At 41.2% G+C, this 21,462-nt stretch overlaps 1 protein-coding gene across 2 annotated transcripts; it reads left to right on the forward strand.

Moving 5' to 3' along the window:
* Positions 1-236: 236 nt before the first annotated feature.
* On the forward strand, positions 237-20,787 carry PCID2 (PCI domain containing 2). 2 transcript variants are annotated; one of them, XM_032777838.2, is made up of 15 exons: positions 237-771; positions 1,025-1,111; positions 3,114-3,203; positions 7,009-7,082; positions 7,694-7,759; positions 8,346-8,387; positions 8,976-9,030; positions 11,975-12,078; positions 14,274-14,349; positions 14,459-14,600; positions 16,143-16,243; positions 18,044-18,117; positions 18,259-18,384; positions 18,607-18,730; positions 19,858-20,787. In XM_032777838.2, exons 2-15 carry the CDS (start codon positions 1,076-1,078, stop codon positions 19,945-19,947), a joined length of 1,200 nt encoding a protein of 399 aa, XP_032633729.1. In that variant the 5' UTR covers positions 237-771; positions 1,025-1,075; the 3' UTR covers positions 19,948-20,787. The 2 variants fall into 2 exon arrangements, with proteins under 2 accessions (XP_032633729.1, XP_032633730.1); XM_032777839.2 differs by having other exon boundaries at positions 770-884.
* Positions 20,788-21,462: the final 675 nt, after the last annotated feature.

A 21,462-nucleotide genomic window follows, 5' to 3' on the forward strand; every position in this document is an offset into this window, starting at 1 on the left:
GGGATGGATGTTAGAACAATTATTGGCGGGCAGGGGGATAAGGTGCTGAAAGCCACTGTACAAAACTGTGAACCATGTATTTGATTATTACTACTTCAAGCCAGGGTGCTCCTGACTCCCGAGTTCCAGCACCCCCGGCTGCATACAACCTTTGAGAACAGGTCACAGAGGGTTAAACTTTATCACAATGCTTGTTTGCCACGCATGCACAGTGGGCTGCTCTACAACACGAGACTGTGCATTTTGTGTTTAAAACCGAAGCGTCACTGGGTCATGACAAGGGAAGGCTTTGGGCTCCCGCTCCCAAATGCCATATAACAGAGGAAGAAGATAACCAGCGCCTGGCGCCAACTGCCCTCCCGGCTCGCTGCAGCTACAAGCACCTCAGAGACGTGCCCTCGCGGCAGCGTGCGGGAGTAGCGCCCGGACACAAGCCCCGGCACGCACGGCCGTCACTGCGGCCGGGCTACACCGCAGCAGGCGGAACGCTCCGTTCAACTGGGGCGCGCGACGCTCCTCTCACAGCCCCGCCCTCTCCGCGAGAGAAGAATCAGGCCCCGCGCGCGCGCCCCACCCTGCAGGACGAACAGTCACAACAATTCCTCTTTGACCCAAGGGGGCGCGACGAGGCGTCATCACATGAGCGGCTTGCCCGGCCCGCGTCACGTGCCTCACGCAGGGGTGGCGCGCCGTGCGCGAGACGGACGTGCCGAGCGTTTGCCCCGCCCACGTGGTGGGATGGAGTGAGGCGGCAGCGGCGCTGCGAGTCTGGTGAGTGGGTGCGCGAGAGCCCAGGGGAGGAGAGTGAAGCGCGTCCTACCCCCCCACCCCCGGTTGCTGTCCCTGTGCCTGGTGCCGCCCGCGTCTGGCTCCGCTCATGGGAGGTTGGTCTGCGGCGGCTGCTCCGGGCTGAATTGGTGGAAGCCCCTCGCTGGCTCCGCGGGGAGGTGGAAACGCGGGTGGGTTTAAAACTGTTGCGCTCACTTCGTATCGCGGTGACAGTTCTGTTTCCTTGGCCGCACAGGACACGCCCTGCGCTTGATCTCCAGCGCTTGCCTGGCCCGCTGGTCTGTCCATGGCGCACATCACCATCAACCAGTATTTGCAGCAGGTGAGTGGGTTTTATTTGCCACCATCCTTGCCTGTTTTTTCTCCGTACTACAGATAAGTTGCCCTGTTCAAGAAAAGGCAACCGAGAGTATGGGAGGAGATAATTAGGGAAGCTTCTCCTAAGGCTGTTATGAAAACAAAGTAACGTTCATATGGTACTTAAAAATGCAGGGCCTATAGAAATACGTAGCCTGCAGTCGTGTGATAGGATCTGTTAGCGTGGGCTCTGGCATCTTTAGGAAGTGGGCATGTCTATACTGCAGCTGAGAGTGAGCCTCCCAGCTCAAGTAGACGCACTAGCTCAGTTCAAGCTAGCACCTTAAAAACACCAATGTGGATGGTCCAGCACAGAGGGTAGTCCAGGCTCTCAAGCCCACCTGCATCTGAGATGAGGAGGCTAGCCCAATTTTCTGCTGCACCCACAACTTCCATACTGCTATTTTTAATATGTTACTTCAAGCTATGCTTGCATGAATCTGTCTACCCTGGCTGGGAGATTTGTTTCCAGCTGCAGTGTAAATATACCCAGTGAGGCTTTGCACAGATGCTGGGACCTGCATTAATGGATGCAATTGTAGGATCGGGGCCCAAATATACTTGCTATAAAGGTTCCTTCCTTGTCAAATGTAATACACACTCTTATTTAAGCACCCTAATGAGACATGTCATACTTGGTCAGTTCCACAAAAGGAGCTAAAAGTTAAATATTAGCTGCTCAAACCCCTTTCCCAATTTCTGTGGCTTATCAATTATGTTTTTATATCTTTAGAAAAGGTTTTTCTCCTATCTGTTGTTGAGTGACAGACCCATGGAAACTGTAGGAAATTTAATATAATAATCAGTGAAATGACTGTTTACTACATTTTTGCCAAATGCATGAAGTAATATTGTAAAAAGGAAGTATTTAATCTGTTATCATTTAAAATGTCATTCATAGAAATGTGAGGCAAAACGTGTGATTTTTAACTTGATCATGTCCCTTTAAATAATCCTTGCATTGCAGTGTATTTGATCATGATAGGACATTCTTGAACCTTAAATCTCTAGCTCTGTCGTCAGGCTTCTTAACTGCAATAACAAAGTTATGCTATCTTGTCCAAAGTCTATTCATATTTTCAGATTTTTCTATTTATTGAGAATTTTGCATCAGTATCTTTTTTTTTTTTTTTTTAAAAAAGCATACGCTGAAGATGAAGTCAACATGGAACTAAACTCATTGATTGTATGCGGACTATACTTAACTGTTTAGTAATGCTGTATTTCTTTACTGAAATTCTTAAATGACCTTAGTAATAATTTGGTTTCTGCTTCTGATTTAGAAGTGGGAATACATTTCACTGAATAGTGTAGACAGGAATAATGCCATGTGCCCAATCCTGTATCCGATCCACACCCAAAACTCTGACTTATGTGAGTTCACAAAGATGCTCTGGGTCCAGTACTGTAGTTCCTACTTCAGAAAAACTTCCCCTTGAATTCAAGGGGAAGTTTTTCTGAGTAGGGAAGGCAGGATTAGTCTTTTTATGATTAGGCTGTGTTGTTAAATACTAATATGTATGTGAAATACAATTAAGAATCCATATTAATGAAATCCAAACTATCCTTCCTTTTGGCAACTCCAGTGTAAAATATTTAAAACTTGATTTATGACAGAAAGTGTACTTTTTCTTCATTGAAGTCTGTCTCTAGTTTCTAAATTCTGTATAACTGCTGCCAGTGAAAGACTGTGGACCCATATAATTGCCTAGTGAGGCCACTGATCTGAGACATTTGTACAGCTATGGCAAAAAAAAAGGTGTCTGGCTTTTTCCTGTTGAATTTTAATCTGTGTCTTCCAAACTAAAATTTCTTGGGAATAACATATGCAGAATCATCAACAAGAATGCAAATGTCATCACAGGAGGATGATTTTTATTAGCTATGTGGCAATATGTGTTACATAACTAAGGCTTTAGATCGTGTTCCTTAATGTGTGTAATTTTTTCTTTAATTTTTTTGTGTAGGTTCTAGAAGCCATTGATTCCAGAGATGGACTGTTTTGTGCAGAATTGGTGTCATTTAAGCATCCTCATGTTGCAAACCCCAGGCTTCAGGTAGAAGAATTAGTTGCACTAACAAACCAAGGCCCCAGTTCTGCAAGGCACAGGTGCCAACTCCATGGGAGCTCCAGGGCTGGAGCACTCATGGGAAAAAAAATACGGGGTGCTCACCACCTACTGGGATGACCGGTTGTTGGTGGCCAGGTATCAGCTGTTGTGGGGGTGCCTCTGCAGATGAGCTGTTTGTTATGGGCTGCCTGGGTGCAGCTGCAATCAGCTGTTTGGCAGGCAGGCTCAGATCAGCTGTTTCACACTCAGCAGGGGCTGAGTGAGCTTCACTCGCCCCCCCCCCCAAAAAAAAAAAAAAAAAAGCCTTAGGATTAGGGGTGGGTGGCCAGACTATCAGCAGCAGTGCAGCCAGGCCCTGCTCACTTGGGGTCACCCTGCACACACCTCTTTGGCTGGTGGCCATGGTATCCACCTGTATGGTTTCTCCCGTCCCGCCAGACTCGACTCTGGCCACAGCAGGCATTAGGTGACCCAAGGGAGCCCCACTAGGCTAGGGCTGATGGGTGCAGTGGCAGATTAAGGGGAGAAAAGCCCTGGAGCCTGGCAGGAACTGCCCCGGTGGGAAGGTGGGGACTCAAACCCTGACAGGAGCCATTCGGGGGGGGGGGGACCCCCTGACCTTGGCAGGAGCCACACTGGGTAGGAGAGGGGGGAGAAACCTCCCTCCCCCCCCCAGCCACGGCAGGAGCTGTGCTGGGTGGGGGGAGGGGGAAAAACCCCACCTCCCCAACCCTGGTAGAAGCTGCGTTGGGAAGGGATAGGAGGGCGGAGAAGCCCTGGACCCAAGCAGAAGATGCGGTGCTGAAGTCCCCAGCTACCCTAGTGACGGGGTCTGCAGGGCTGAGGTGTGGGTTTGGCCTGAACCCCTCTCTCTCCCAATTGCCCTGTGTGGAGCTGGCTCTCACTGTCAGGTTGTGGAGAAAATCTACTCACCTTGGTATCTTCGTTTCCCCCATCACCACACAGCCATGAATGGATTTACTCTTGTCATAAATAGATAGCTAAGAGTTAATGTTTCTTTTACCTGTAAAGGGTTAACAAAGGGAACCAAACACCTGACCAGAGGACCAATCAGGAAACTGGATTTTTCAAAGCTCAGGGGAGGGGATTTTTTTGGTTCTTTGTCTTTGTCTGGCTCTCAACTATGAGAGAGAATCTTTTTCTATCTGTAAGCTTCTCATCTTCAGTTTCCCAGTTGTAAGTACAAAGATAGCAAAACAATAGGCTTTTATATGTTTTGTTTTGTATTTACATGTGTGTGTGCTGGAATGTTTAAATTGTATCTCTTTTTGAATAAGCCTTTTTGTTCATATTTTTTCTTTTAAGCAATTGACTCTGTATAATTGTCACCTTGATACAGAAGATATTTTTGTCTTTTTCTTTCTCTTTTATATAAAGCTTTCTTTTTAAAACCTGTTTGAGGTTTTTCTCTGGTTAAGGCTAAGGAACAAAGGGAGGGGGGAAATCTCTTTGAGTTAGCTTGACTAGGTTTGAATGCATAGCCTCAGGGGAAGAAGGACGGGGGAAGGTAAATTGCCCTCTCTGTTTTGCATTCAAGGAGTTTAAGTACAGTATCGCCCAGGATAACCCAGGGAGGGAGAGCTGGGGTTGAGATAAAGAGGAGACAAGGGGAGGAGGTTGTTTTCCCTTTGGTGTGAGACTCAGGGTTTCTGAGTCTTGGGGTCCCCCAGAGAAGGTTTGGGGAGACCAGAGAGGGAGTCGGGCCCTAGAAATTCCTGGCTGGTGGCAGCGAGATCAGATCCAAGCTGGTAATAAGCTTGGGGGAGTTCATACAAGCACCCAGATTTTGGATGCTAAGGTCCAGATTTGGGAAAGAGGCTTATGATAACTCTAGGAGGCAGAGTCAGTATTAGCCCCATTTGGCAGGTGGGATTAGGGCCCACAGAGGTGAAGTGGCTTTCCCAAGGCTAAGCAGGGAGTTTGTGGCAGAGGAGAGAACCAAACCCAGAACATCTGTGTCCCAGGCCTGTGCTTTAACCACTAGGCAACCTTCTTACCTCATGGAGGGGAAACCTCCTCTGCTGCTTTTAGTGCATGGGTAGGGCAGGCACTAGACAGAGCCACCAGCAGGTTGGGAGCAGAGAGAGAGATAGGAAAAGGGACATGGGTGGGAAGCAAGAAGGGAGAACATCAGGAAGGGGAGCAAGGACTTAGAGAAGGAACGAGAGAGGGAAAAGTGCAGGGAGAGTAATAGGAAAGGAGAGAAGAAAGGGAAAGGGAAAGGGGAAAGACTCTCCACTGCTTGTCCCTCCAATATGCCTTCTTCCCACAGCCATCAGTGGCCCTCAGCTCCCAAACTGGCCTTAAGGAGGAGTGAAGCACAGAGCGAATGTAGTGTCTGTAAACTGGGATGTTAGTGAAGACAGCTTGTCGCTGAGTGTAATGATTTTAATATACTGTAATTCATGATAATGTAATTATGTAGTTCATTACTATTTAAAAAATGACTGTCTATCATTGGTATCTTAATGTAATCAATAACTAGAATATGAAAGAAGTGTATAGATATGCTGAAAATTGCCAGTTGGGGAGGGAAGCTGAGCCCCCCCCCCCAACACGCATACCTCGCCCTTGAGGAAAATGGGGGCAGAAAAGAGTGAGTGGGAGACGCTCAGGGGAGTGGATCTACTGGAAGGAGGCAGAGCAGGGGCAGGAAGAGGTGGAGTGAGGGTGGGGCCAGGATGAGGCACCCACCAGCAAAACCAAAAGTCAGAACCTGTGCTGAAAGGTGAGGTGCACAGGCAGACCTCTATTAGCTTCAGAGAGGCTCTGAAAGGGTCCAGGAATTTGCTCATTTGCATGAAATTTCTGTGGGTTTAGATGGAAATATTCAGGTAGTTGTGAAGAAATTGACACAGAGAAGAATAGTGTGCATAACGAGTATGTAGGCAAAAAATCCCCCACAAAACAAAAACCCAAACTCTCTTGCTCCAGAAAGGAGGGCCTAGTTCGGGGAAAAAAAATTTTCTGCCACTGCTCTTACAGAAGGGAAAAAAAATCCTAGAAAATGTAAAACGAGCAACAGTTCTGTAGAAAATACCTCTTCAAAATATTACAGAGTTTAATCAAGTTATATTTTATCTATAGAATGTTTAAATAAGCTATAGACTTCAACAGAGAATGACATATTATAAAATTCCTTCGGTTGGTTTAAAACGTCTTTTAAAATTCTATAAGACTTAATGGTGTTATGCAATTTTTAAAAACTGTGCACTTAACCCAAGGTCAACTGAAGCAGCAATATGACATGAATCCCATTAGTGACTATTGCTATTAGCATGCATCTCTCCTCTTTCCCGCCACAACACAATTGTAGGATGCTGTCCAGAGAAATACAATGAAACATGGAAATTCTATTCTGTTCAGGTTTTTATACTTCACTGTAGTATCTGAGAAGTGACCTCTATCATTGTCACTAATTTAAATGTCTCTTGTTCTTTCCCCTTCCCTTTTTGTCTGTACTGTATCTTTTTGCTCTGTCATCTGTCTCCTTTTATTGAAAAAATTGTTGTTTAACGAGCCAGAGCAGCACACCTTTCTGATTTGGTTACTCTCTCTTGTTTATCTCTTTATCTTGCTCCACAGCATGTTCTTTCCATTCCCTCCCATTTCCTTAACATTGGTTCTCCTTAATTTTCCACTTTTCCTCTACAATGAGTATGACTGTTAATGTTCTAATATATAGCTAAGGCTTGTATGCTTGATAAAAAATGCATATTTTTATGGAATTTTATACATTTAATGTTCTATTGATTTGTTCTGTAATTAGCTTCCATCTCCAGAAGACAAATGTCAACAAGTTCTGGAGCCACCATACGATGAAATGTTTGCTGCTCACTTAAGGTAAAGATGGATTCAGAATGAGAGTTTGAATTTTCTATCCAGGTAGAAAGAGGAAGGGATTTTGATAGTACTTCAGTATAGTCCATGTCACCATCGTATTGACAATGCATGCCCTTTTCCAGGCACTGCAAAAGTTTGTTTGCTTTTAATAGAGTAGCAATAGACACAAAAGTGAACAAACAGGGGAAAGAGAAATTTCTTAAATAGGAAAAAGTGATTGTAAACCTGTGAAAACTGGCAAAGATCTCTCATGCATCTTTAGTATCCAAAGTATTTCTTTACTGCTTTTAAAACTTAAATAGAGGGCAAGTTGACATTGTCTTTAATTTTCTCTAATTTCAAGAAACTTGCAAATGTATCTATCTGTTATATTGAATGACAGTTGTAGAGAGGTCATTTAAAACTGATATGTTCAGTTCTATTGCTGTATAAGTCACTTAATACTCAGTTCCAATATTTGTTGCTGTTTAAGAATACTTCTAATAAGCCTGTGACTAAAATAAACTGCAAAGCTTTATAGCTGGCTATAGAGAGGGAGACTAATATATTAAGCTACCCTTTAAATATAAAACACTCTTCAGTGTCCTCCTTAATGCTTTTTCTTTTGACAGATGTACTTATGCTGTTGGAAACCATGACTTTATTGAAGCTTACAAATGCCAAACAGTTATAGTACAATATCCTTTTCCATCAATTCATTTGAGAGTTCTTAAATGAACTATCTGGGATAACTTAATGTTTGAGAAGGGGGAAATTCTTTCAAATGTGATGGAATTACAAAATATAAATGTGATTTGATTTCTGAGTGAGTGTGTGTGTGTATTTGTATTTTTTATATATTTAAAAGCTTTTTAGACTTGTAATGAATGAAACTCAAATAAAATTTCCCACTTCTCCTCTCCACAGGGGTCAAAAAAAAGTACCAGTTGCCCCCAAGCTAGAGAATTAGTCTCTTGGAGTCCCCCACATAGTGTAGAGGGGAAGATGATATTGCAAAGAGCCACTATTCTGTTCCCTTCCTTGAGCCTTTCCCACTCCCATGTGCAAGGCACTGCGCTTCCTCAGTCAGGATAAAAGAGGTAGCATGCAACAGAGCTGGACTCATCTCTTATGTGCCCCTACACTCCAATTCCTGATCTTTTGCCTTTTTTGCAGTCTTCTACACTCAGAAATAGGGCATACCATATAGCCTCTTGCACCTATCCCATTTTACTTCACGGGTCACTTTGTAAATTGTGTGTTGTGTTCTCCTAAATATAACACATCATTCCTGCGAGCATTTCAAGCACATAAAGAAGAAAACTGGTAAGTACTTTATAAATGTAATGTTAGTAACTAGGAAGGTGAATAGATCTAGATGATTGTTAATGCTAACTTTCATCCCAAAATGCAACCATAGTTCAATTAAGATACCGCTATAAAAATAACTTTTATTTATCTATAATGATTTGTTTCAGTTATGTACACCAGTTATTTACTAATTAAACCTGTTATGTCATTCTGCCCTTTTGAATTTGTATAAGGGACTCAAGCCCAAAATCTGTTCATTTCCTCTATTCAAATTGTTTAGCAAACTTACTTTGTTTCCCTTTAAGTAAAGCATTGATTGCAGGATGATGTTCTGCTTGACAGTTTGTCACCTGGAGGTTAATTAAATGCATTATTCATTTACTGCAAGTAATGATGTGTGAAACACTGACCTTTTAAAGACATTTTCCCATAAAATGTGATTTTTGTAAGATTTAAGGAAAGGAAAACTGGATATGTAGGAAATTGTATACCCATGAGGAACACGTACCTCCATATGGATTAAAAAATAACTTGTATGGCTTAACTTGCAGTATGGATTTAGTTGCTCATGCATGATAAATATATTATTTTTTGCTTTTGTAGGGCTTTGCCTATTATGTATGCTGTAGCACTTGACCTTCGAATTTTTGCTAATAATGTAAGTAGACGGGAAACTTGCAGTTTAACGATTTCATGTATTCTGTCAATTAGGAATTTATTTGACTGTGAAGTGTCTTAAACTTTCAGCCTTTGCTTAATCTTATCTGTGGTCTCCCTTTTATGTAAGGAGGTGTTACAAAATAGTTAAGGTTGTCGAGTGATTAACAGTGCGATTAATCGAGATTAATTTTTTTAAACAATAATAGAATACCATTTATTTGAATATTTTTGGATGTTTTCTACATTTTCAAATATATTGATTTCAATTACAACACAGAATACGAAGTGAACAGTGCTTACTATATTTTTGATTACAAATATTTGCACTGTAAAAAAAGTATTTATTTTTCAATTCACTTAATACAAATACTGTAGTGTAATCTCTTTATCATAAAATTGAACTTACAGATGTTACTCCAGGGGGAAATTTTGCTTGAAAAAATTCTGGGCATAATATTTTAAAAATCTGCTATTTTTATTTGTCAAAATCATACTATATGAACATGCCAGTTTTTAATTATTTTGATCATTTATTTCAAAATACCTGTTAGCAAGTATGTCTAACAATACAAACACACACAAAATTCCTCCAGGAGTAGAGAGTTAAAGAAACCCCTATGACAACCCAGTTCCTGTGTCTCTGCCCCCTCCCCCAGTAGCCCAGCTGGGGGGCCAGACACTCACACCTGCTCCTCCTCCCAGAGCCCAGCCATTGTCCCCCTACCCCCCAGCCCAGACACTTACACTCCCTTCCCCCCAGAGCCCAGCTGCAGGGCCTTCTCTGGCCCAGACAGTCACATCCCCTGTCCTCCTAGAGTCCAGGGATACAGAAGCAGAAACGGTGTGATGCTGGGTCCTGGGCTTGCACAGAGTTTCCTGTGCACCGCCGCCTCCTTCAGGATATGCTGCGAACTGCAACTGCTGGCAACCCTCCAGTTCCCTCCCCTGGCAATGTCTTCTGTTTGCAGCCCTTTTGCCTGGGGGCAGGGGGGGAGGGTAGGAAATTCTGCATGCACAACACTGATTTCTGCAAAATTCTGCATTATGCAGTGGTGCAGAACTCCACCAGGAGTAAAATGTAGAATTATGTACCAAAAACACCTGCATTCAAAAATAAAATGATATAAAACTTTAGCGCCTACACGTCCACTCAGTCCTATTACTTGTTCAGCCAATCGCTCAGACAAACAAGTTTGTTTACATTTGCAGGAGATAATGCTTCCCGCTTCTTCTTTACAATGTCACCTGAAAGTGAGAACAGGCGTTCGCATGGCACTGTTGTAGCTGGCATCTCATGATATTTGTGCCAGATGTACTAAAGAATCATATGTCCCTTTCATGCTTCAACCATTTTCCAGAGGACGTTTGTCTTAGTGATTGGCTGAACAAGTAATAGGCCTGAGTGGACCTGTAGGCTTTAAAGTTTTTTACGTTGTTTTGTTTTTGAGTGCAGTTACAAATGTAGATTTTTTTTTTTTGATATGCAGGTTGCACTGTCACCGTACAGATTACACTACAGTACTTGTATGAGATGAATTGAAAAATACTGTTTTTTATATTTTTATTACAAATATTTGCACTGTAAAAATGATAAAAGTGAGCACTGTACACTTTGTATTCTGTGTTGTAATTGAAATCAATATGTTTTGAAAATGTAGGAAAATATTTAAAAATATTTAATTTAAATTGATATTCTATTTAACAGTGCGATTTAAAACTGATTAATCATGATTAATTTTTTGAGTTAATAGCATGAATTAATTGCAGTTAATCAAAAAAAATTATATATACTCAGTTTCACCCATTACTAAGTTCATATTACACTTGCAATAATATAAGTTGCTTATTCTAACTACCTTTTATTTTTGGCTGAGATCCTGGGAGGTGCTGAAAACATACAAGTCTCTCTGATGTCAGTCCGGGTTTTATGGTTCAGAAAAGCTCTGTGGGACATACCTTAATTGCCTCAGTAATGCTTTTACTCCCTGGCTTCGTGATTGGATAGAATTTTCTCCAAGAAACTTTTTTTGAAATAGATTGGGTTTAAAAACTCTCCGTGGTGGACCATGGTGGTAGTTTGTTGCAATAGGGAAAAACTTTATTTCTGCCTGCAGTAGGAAATGATCTGAACAGGGTAGTAAGTAGATCCTACATTTATGATCACATCCAGGCTGAGGATTATTGAATATCAGGATTGGAAAGGACCTCAGGCGGTCATTTAGTCCACTCCCCTGCTCAGAGCAGGACCAATCCCCAACTAAATCATCCCAGACAGGGCTTTGTCAAGCCTGACTGTAAAAACCTCTAAGGAAGGAGATTCCACCACCTCCCTAGATAACCCATTCCAGTGCTTCACCACCTTCCTAATGAAAAAGTTTTTCCTGATATCTAACCTAAAGCTCCCCCACTGCAGCTTGAAACCATTACTCCTTGTTCAAGATCCAATCTTGATAAGGCCGTTTATGTATTTGTGCCCACCTGAATTGGAAGGTCTGTATGGGAGTTCTTGGTTTATCAGATTGGAGAAGTTTGTACACTGATTGGATTTTTTGAAGGCTTGTGGTTGGCAATACTTAGGGTGACCATATTTTCCCAGCAGGAAAACAGCACAACTGTGGGATGGCCCAAGCCCTCCCTGAGGTCCCCCAGCCTCCCTGTGCACAGGGCTGCTGGAGGCCACCCCTTGGCTCCCCGCACTTGGCCTGACCTGAGTCCTCCCTGCCTCCTGTCCATGCAGTGCCAGCCTGAGGTTAATGAGCGCAGGGTGTTCAGAACCTCCCAAGATATATTTTAATACGTACAGTATGTTGGGGTGACAGGTGTAAGGAACTTATCTCTTTACTTTACAAGATACTGTGTTTAAAGAACTAGTCTATTTGCTGCTTTTAAAAAATGAGCCTGGACATAGGAATACATGATATCTCTCTCACCTTGCATGCTAGGCCGATCAACAGCTGGTGAAAAAAGGGAAAAGCAAAGTTGGTGACATGTTGGAAAAAGCAGCAGAATTGCTGATGAGTTGTTTTCGTGTTTGTGCCAGTGACACGTGAGTGAAAGATCCTTTCTCAATCTGGTGTTGAATCATTAAGAAATTTAAATAACTACCCATTTGTGAAGCATAAGAATTACTGTATATACTTGATCATAAGCCGGTTCATTTATAAGCCGACCTCCCTCCCCCCCCCCCCCAACGGGATAAGTAGAAATGGAAAATTTTTATAACTCATTCATAAGCCGACCCTATAATTCAGGGGTCAGCAAACTTTGGCTCCCAGGCCATCAGGATAAGCCACTGGTGGGCCAAGATGGTTTGTTTACCTCGAGCATCCACAGGCATGAAGGTAAACCTAAGTAAACAAAGTGTCCTGGCGTGCCAGCTGCTTACCCTGGTGGGCCAGGGCAGCAACTGATTGGGAAATTTGGTGGCCGGGGGAGAAGATAGGAGTCGGGGGAGTAACTCCTTGACCAACCCCATATTACACCACTCCTAGCCTGGGACCTCCACACTCTCCACATCCCATCCCTTCCCACCTTATCTGAGGAGGGCCAAGGGAGGATGCCTTTGATCTGGCTGGAGCTGCTCCGGCAGGCTGGGCAGCACAGCCGCAGCCTGCTTTGGTGGGCCAGTCAGGGCTGCGCAGCCGCAGCATGTTCCAATAGGTTGGGCTGGGTGGCACGGCCGCAGTGTGCTTTGGTGGTGTGGCTACAGCCTGCTCTGGGGGAGGCGGGGCCAAGTGGCATGGCTGCAGCCTGCCAGCTCTGGAGCTGCAGCTGCTTCAGAGGCTGGGAGAGAGCAGTGTGGCTAGAAGCAGAGACTCTGGTCCCGCCTCTTCCCTTCTGGCTGTGCTGTCCCTCCGTTGCGGGGAGGGACTGTGTCCCACCTCTCCGTCTCTATACTCATTCATAAGGCGACCACCTTCTCTGGTGCTTCCCTTTTTAACTAAAAAAATTTGGCTTATGAACGAATGTGTACGGTAATTCTCTCCACTAACCAAGACCATATCTGGGTCAAGGCAGTCACTTTTGTTTTCTGCCTGCTTCCCTTTGTGCTGTGTTCTCTCCTGAATATCAACTACAGCTGGAGAGGCTTCTCTTTAGGCATGATATTCTTAGCAGGTGTTGCAGAAGAGACTAATTTACATCCTGGTCTCCCAAGGCAAACAATTAACTCTTTTTGTCCTATTCCAGTGTGGAGTTTGTACATGCCATCACAGTGGGACTGGGAGAGAGGGAATTTTACTTCAGTCTTCCATTATTAAGATTTTTAATGTTCTCAGCGTGGAGAAAAGGCTTCTTCACTCTCTCAGGCGCATACTACATACAGGTGTGCAGAGGGGAATTCCACTGTAGTGAACTCAGTCTCTCTCTATTACAGTATGTTTTGTAGCCTCTATTATAACAAGGCTGTCCTCCTCCAGACTTTACACACTAAAGTTATTTAAACTTCTGTCATTAGCTTAAAATCCAGGGAAACTCCTAAATAAAAAACTTTAAATCACTTAAATATTTCCTATCAACACAATCACTAGAAAACAAGGAAGTCTCCAGCTAAGTAGCATTAGCATACAGAAAAGTCTAAAATTACTCTTCAGACCTCCCAGATATCATAATACCAAAGCACACTTAGATTTCTCTCCTGTACAACAAGCTCCTTTTCAGTTCTAGTGTGCAACCACTCAGATGCACACATCATGTTCTTCAAAATCTCATCCAAATATACAAACTTAACTCCAGTCTGAGTATTTTAAAAATAAATAAACACTATGTAGAATTGCAGAGTAAAATCATGTCTCTCTCTAAGGTATCTTTCATCTTGCTGTGATTAGAGTTAAGGTTGTGCATTGAGTGAAATTCTGAGGAGGTGGACGTGTACATTGTTGGTGGCTATATATATTGGAAGTGTGTGAATGGTAAGACAGGTGACGTGAGACTGGGGTGGATACCCTTGTTGTCTTACCAAGCGACTTTCTTGATTTGAAGTGATTGCATTGACGGGGGAACACAGTTGATGAATCTTAAAATTAACAAGGATTATAGAATGGAAATGGGATTGGACGCTTTGTTTTGATGAAGATTGTATGGTCTAAAATTTACAAGGAATTTTTGGCTTGTTTTTGTTTGATATTAATGTAAGACCATTTGTTTTAAAAATATAGATAAGGCATGTGAAGGGAATTCATTCTAAAAGCAAAATGTGTTTTCCTAACACATTCATTTCTAATGTTTTATCTTTTGTAACAGTCGAGCTGGCATTGATGACTCCAAAAAGTGGGGCATGTTGTTTCTGGTGAATCAGCTGTTTAAAATCTATTTTAAGGTATGATCCAAGCCTACTAAGTTTGTTTTCTTTGTATTTCATGTTCTCAAGTCTCGTTTCACATCGTGCCACATTGATATACCTTTTAATTATGTGACTTTCTTCTCAGATTAACAAACTTCATCTGTGTAAACCATTAATTAGAGCTATTGACAGCTCAAATCTGAAAGATGACTACAGCATGGCACAGAGAGTTACATTCAAATACTACGTTGGACGCAAGGCAATGTTTGACAGTGATTTTAAGCAAGGTACTATATGCCAGTAGAACAGATTTATATTCTCCCTGCCGGGAGTGAACACCAGCTGACGTGTTTTGTGTGAGAGACTCAAAACCTGTTGTGGAAAGTACAGTTGTTGTGAAGCGTGACTTTCATTCGGTCAGTGCAAAGACAAGATCCAGAGGGATTTGCTGCAGGCTCAACCAGATTAGAGTATGGATTACATTACAATTCTAATTGCAACATGTAGTCAGTCTTGAACTATTTACATCTCCGAACTCTTCTTTAGCATACACTTATACATTTGATGCACACGTTAGTAAAATGTGTTTTCTGAGTGAATGTCCAGCAAGATACCTTGTGATTTATGTGTATGAGAGATGTTTACAGCTTTCTTGCCCTTTTGGATGTCGCTTGTGCAGCAGATTTTCAACAAACTGTACCAAACAATTTAGCTTCTTGGTGCATTGATTTTGAAGATACATTGTAACTTTATTTAACCTTTCTCAGTAATAATATTATATGATACTTCAGGGTAATGGCTCTCAACCTTTCCAGACTACTGTCCCCCTTTCAGGAGTCTGATTTGTCTTGCGTACTCCCAAGTTTCACCTCACTTAAAAACTACTTGCTTACAAAATCAGACATAAAAATGTCTCCACACACTATTACTGAAAAAATGCTTGCTTTATTTTTACCATATTATTATAAAATAAATCAATTTGAATATAAATATTGTGCTTGCATTTCAGTATATAGAGCAGTATAAATAAGTCGTATAAAATTTTAGTTTGTACTGACTTTGCTAGTGCTTTTTATGTAGCATGTTGTAAAACTAGGTAAATATCTAGATAAGTTGATGTACCTCTTGGAAGACCTCTGAGTATCCCACAGGGGACACAAACCCCTGGTTGAGAACTACTGCTTTAGGGCTAGACTGTGCAGCCTTCACTCATGTTGGTGAGTGCGGGGGCTACTTGCTTGAGTGCCCCATGAGTAAGGTTGCACAATATAGCCCTTTGCAAGTCAGGACATTTCCAGTCCTTTGCTCGTCAGTCTTTCATAGTCACTGCACATCTTGGGCGTATGTTTACACATTATATGCCATTTGACTCCCCTGAAGTAGAGCCCTAACACAATTTTGGAAAATGTCATAGCATGTAGAAATGTAAACATCTTGAAATTTTCCCTCTCCTATAACAGTAACACAATAACCTTTCTATATTGAGTTGGAATTCTTTTCATAATGTATTTTGATTGTGCAACTGCTCCATCTGAAACGTAGTGTTAGCATATCTTTTAAAAAGGAAACAGTTTTTATGCTAATACCCATCTTCAGTGAATACAGCAATTCTTAAGGCATTTATGTTTATATTACCCTTTTAGTTAGTGTGCAAATTTAGATTGACTTAGTTCCTGTGTGAATACTTCTAGGTTATTGTAAATATGGGAGAAAATGTTTTGACAGGCTCAGTTAAACATATTATTGTTTTAAACATACAAATAGTCACTCATTTTTTCTGTTGGTCTCTGTTACCAACAGCAGTGCTGATGCTCTTTCTCTGTCTACAGCTGAAGAATATCTGTCATTCGCCTTTGAGCACTGTCACCGTTCAAGTCAGAAAAACAAAAGGATGATTTTGATTTACCTTTTGCCAGTAAAAATGTTATTGGTGAGTGGTTTAGCTCTCTACTTCCAAATCAGTCTCTGTGGGACAAATGACCAAGCTGACACACACTACGGCATGACGTGTCCTGATTTTTATTTAGGAGCTGTCTGGAGCCCTATCCAGACACAGGCATCAGCTCATGCAGACCTTGTATGGTCAAGGCCAAGGAGTATGGTTTGTCAAGCATTTACTTGAAACTGGTGAATTGTAATTTTTGTAACTGCAGGAAAAAAGGGATGGGGGGTGGGGGGGAGATTACAACCTTAATTTTTTTTTGATCTTGTAAATTACCTCCATAAATAATAATAAGCATGATTCCCCACACACCTCCTAATTCCAAATTCTGTTCTTAGCTTCATGGCAACAAAGGCACCCATAGCATTTTAAATAGTGCCATTTCAGTGTATAAGAGGAATGTAGTATTATAGCTCCATAATAGTCCCCTGTGTAAGTGTGTGTGGCGGGGGGGAAGAGAATGATAGAATATTAGGGTTGGAAGGGACCTCAGGAGGTCATCTAGTCCAATCCCCTGCTCAAAGCAGGACCAATCCCCAGACAAAATGGCCCCCTCAAGGATTGAACTCTCAGCCCTGGGTTTAGCAGGCCAGTGCTCAAATCACTGAGCTATCCCTTCCCCCGAAGAGTGGGTACAGGTCCATCAGGGCAGATCCTTCTATTTTCTCATCCCATGAGAGGAAGAGTGTATGTAAAGGCCTCTATAGTCTACTTGAGCAGGTCCACAGCCTGAAGAGGAAGGATTCTTTCCTTCATCTCTGTCCCTTACCTGGTGTGTCTGTACCCACTGAAGCTGGGTGCTAGAGGAATTGCCAGGTAGAAAACTTCAATCCTGATGTTTGATGAATTTACTCCCCCCCCGCCCCGGTCTTGGAGCTCTTTTGAGCAGTCACGACTAATTATATTAAAAATGCAAGGCTTTTGATAACCAACTCATTTAGTACCTTAAATTACTGTCTTCTCTCTTCCAGAGCAGTTTTGCCATATAGAAAGCCCAACTTAGCAAGATTATAAACTTCCAAATTTATTTAAACATGTACTAAAATAGCAGAAGTGGCTGTTTGTTCTCTGAGAGTTAGCTGGAAACATAGAACACAGAGTTCTGCTTCGCATCTCATCTGATTCTCCAACCAGGAAAGGGGCTATCACTGGCATAGCAGCCAGGTAGCTATGTTTCAGTGCTGACTGGGTTGATGTGCAATCTAATCTCTTGTGTGTAAATTAAAAAAAACCCACAAATTCCTTCCTGGTACTGTGTGTGGTTCAAAGTCTCCTCAGACGGGATACAATGAGAATGAGTTATCTCTTCAGACTAACTTTATTATTATTAAAGAAAAGACATTAAAAATCCAGCAGGAGAAATTAAGGAAAATGTCTGGTTAGACAATCAATAATCTTAACTGTTCTGACACACACCTGTCATGATTAGTGGTGTGTTCTAAAACAGTTTTCTGTTTGCAGAGTGGAGTGCAACACATGTATAAAATTTGTAACAGTCTAGATTATGTGAAGCATGACCTACTCTGTAATACAAGTTTTATAATTGATCGCACTACCATATTTTTAAAGTTTTTAAAACCCACACTCCTGTAACTACGCCAGACAAATGTTTGTTGGCATAAGTGATGTAGTGTATTGGGGGCCTAAAAATACCATAATTCACCTCCTTTTTTTCTGAAAAAGTAAAGTAGATAAATATTTGTATTTGTATTTTTGTTTTTATAGATGATTGATTTGGAAATGTATTTAAACTTATCCTGAAAATTTTTAATTATGCTTGCTTTTCAGGGCCATATGCCAACAATTCAGCTTTTGAAAAAGTATGAGCTTATGCAGTTTGCTGAAGTAACTAAGGCTGTGAGGTACAGTGTATTTATTGGATCATGTATTTTTGTTCAAAATAATATTAAGTGAAAGGTATTTTTTACATACTATAAAAACCTATTGAGTTAGATATTTCATCATACCATTTCATGATACTTCCATATTCACTGTCATTTTAGTGAAGGAAATCTTCTGCTATTGAATGATGCTCTGACAAAACATGAGACCTTCTTCATTCGTTGTGGTATCTTCCTGATCCTCGAGAAGCTGAAAATCATCACCTACAGGAACCTGTTTAAGAAAGTGTAAGCGAAGTAGAAATCCTGTTTTGTGGAAGGGAGATCTTCATTTGGTTTCACCACAGAATTGAATTTAAAACATCCAGGGTCTCTAGTTCCCTATTTGTCCCTTAGAGGCTAGAGCTTAAGCAAAGTAAATTATGGTAGAAGGGCCCTTTTGCTCAGAGAAGCAGAATTTTGAGGTAATTGTGCTGAAATAATTGAAATGTATTTGTTTGGATCTTTCAGATACTTGCTACTTAAAACCCATCAGCTATCTCTAGATGCCTTTCTGGTTGCCCTGAAGTTCATGCAGGTGGAAGATGTTGATATTGATGAAGTCCAATGTATTTTGGCTAATCTTATATACATGGTATGTGTTCAACATTCATTAGCTTGTCTTAGCAACTGTAGTTGGTAGAAATGACTACACACAACAGGAAGGTTAATTACAGAAGGGTAATAATAGGAGATGTACAGTACTGCATTATGTTTTTGGGGGGCTGCTTGTGCATTATACTTGCATTCATTTATTCCTCATGTATCTAACTACAGTGAAGATTCTCATGCTCTGATTCTTGCCTTTTATTTGCAAAACAATAAGGACTGCAACTGAGTTTCTATTATAAAGCCAATCTTTGCCCTTTTGCTAAAATCTATGAACACAATTACAAAATTGGTAAATTATGACTAGGGTTGAATTTATACTAAATTTGAGTTCATTTGGACATGGGATTCCTGATTTGACATCCTAAAACTAGAGGTCCTCATAAAAGTTCACAAGCTGAACAATTGGAAAAAGATGTTAAAACAGGAGAGAGACAAATTAGTTTACTGGACTCTTGTAAGGGTCTAGTGCACATGAACAAAAATGAGTTAATTAAGCTCTGTTTAAAGGTTATTAAAACTTTGGTCTTAAAATTGGGTAATCCAGGAATAGATTGGAAATTTATAGTCCTTTTTCTTGTAGAGACAGAGCTCAAAATGTAAATTGGCAACTCCTAGGAAGGCTTGTCAGTAACAGCAAATTCAAAGTTCGTGGGCATGTTTAAGGTCCCTAGGTAGCAGAGTACTTGTGGGTGGGTGGGAGATAGGTCTCTCTCTCTCTTTTTATATACCTACATCTATCTCATAGAACTGGAAGGGACCCTGAAAGGTCATTGAGTCCAGTCACCTGCCTTCACTAGCAGGACCAAGGACTGATTTTTTTGCCCCAGATCCCAAAGTGGCCCCTTCAAGGATTGAACTCTCAACCCTGGGTTTAGTAGGCCAATGATCAAACCACTGAGCTGTTCCTCCCCTGAACTTAAGTGTGTGATTGACTTAATATAAATAGAAGATATATTTTTATTATTTGAAGTCAGTGGGACTATTCATGAATTGAAAGTTAAGGGCATGCGTGCACACACACGCACATGTTTTGCTTGATCAAGACTGAAGGTAGCACAAATGTATTGCCAATTTCCAATACTAAAACATCTTTCTTTTTAACTCTGTCAGGGTCATATTAAAGGATATATATCTCATCAACATCAGAAGCTTGTGGTCAGTAAGCAGAACCCATTCCCTCCACTTTCTACAGTGTGTTGAGTTTATTGCACCTTAGATGGAGTATTTATAAAAGACTCTGTTTGTCAATGGAGCTGTTTCTCAAGTAGCTCAGTGGAAACTGTTAATGACCTGGTTATGTTCAGTACTGGAATACAAAAAAACTGTTCATGACTCCTTTCCCAGTGGGAGAGGGCCTGCCAGTTTGACCAAGCACAGAGAACAAAATGCTCCCTTTTTAAAGTTAGTTTCTACAAACTCTGAAGTATAGTGGCTGGAAAAGAAACAAGAATGTTCTCAATTCATGCTGGGAGAGTTGCAAAATTTCAGCTACAATCTTTAAAAAGCTGCCTCACCTGTCTCAGATGTACTGGGTACTGACACCCCTTTATGTTCCCATAACTATTTCTTTCCTTATGTGTCAAAAACAAGTGTCCAGCGGTGGCACTTAATCATTTTTCATGGGCTGAAACAATGCTTTTATTTCACCTGTTCTTGACCTAAGGCCTAGTTATGTGAAACTTTGGGTTTTTTTAGTAAGCTTGGTTGGATACGATGCTCTTCAAACCCTCTCTAAAAATTAAGCACCCATGCCTGATAGGTGCTGCACCCCTGGAACCTCACTTCAATTTCAGTAGGATTCGAGTGTACAGCAGGGTGTGAGATGCAGTTACTATTGCTGCTCAGAGTTGGGCCTTTGGTAACTGTACTTGTTAAAGTTTCCCCTTGAGGCATAAGAATTTCTTTAGGTAACCTAGTCCTACTCCATTTTAATTCTGATTTTGTGGGTCCATTCTTTTAAGTGTTCTTTATTTTTGCACAGCATACTTGTTGTTCATGCTGGTTGTTTTGTAAAATAATAAACCAAATGTGATATTTTTCTCTTGGTGGTGACAGAGTGATAATTTTATTCCAGACTGTTTTAGCACCAGCACACAAAGACATTTAACAGTCTTTATAATGAAAGTTTCAATCAAATTATTATAGGTTTATAAAAAAAAAACTAAAAGCACCTATGAAGTAAGTAGTTTCCTAGATTCGTATTATTTTAATAGGATATTCAGACTGTATTCATTGTTCTATTAAGTAAGTTCTGACTTATTCTCTACCATAGGAGAACTGAAAGTTACAAACCTAGGTTGTTTTGCCACCTGCATACAACATACTTCAGTAGCACTTGAAAAATAGAATTGTACTTCTGATTTCTGAACAATTTGCTTTTAATGGTGTTCAAGTGATTTAGTGTTGACATGTGAAATGGTCATTCACTTTTTTTGTTTCTACTGAAAATGATTTGCATAGTTAAAAAATAAATTGATTCTTGTGGTGAGAAATTATATTTCATTATCAGTTCAAATATGAAGTAACTTTTCCTGCTACCAGAGCCTTTCCCTGCTGCTAGAGTCTTTGGCACAGAGAGAGGGGCTCCAAAATGGGGGACCGTGCACTGCTTGGGTGTGTAGAGAGGCATGTAGGGCTCTGGCTTGCTTCATTTGCCTAAGCCATGCCTCATCTGCTACACTGCTGTTTATACCAGGGCTAGCTGGCTGTGGAGTA

The sequence above is a fragment of the Chelonoidis abingdonii genome, chromosome 1, assembly GCF_003597395.2.
Source record: "Chelonoidis abingdonii isolate Lonesome George chromosome 1, CheloAbing_2.0, whole genome shotgun sequence".
Lineage (NCBI taxonomy): Eukaryota > Metazoa > Chordata > Testudines > Testudinidae > Chelonoidis > Chelonoidis abingdonii.

Coding starts and splice junctions, on each gene's coding strand:
- PCID2 (XM_032777838.2), top strand. CDS start 1,076: ATGGCGCACATCACCATCAACCAGTATTTGCAGCAG. Junction 1,112..3,113: donor TCAACCAGTATTTGCAGCAG/GTGAGTGGGTTT, acceptor TTTTTTGTGTAG/GTTCTAGAAGCCATTGATTC. Junction 12,079..14,273: donor CGTGTTTGTGCCAGTGACAC/GTGAGTGAAAGA, acceptor CTTTTGTAACAG/TCGAGCTGGCATTGATGACT.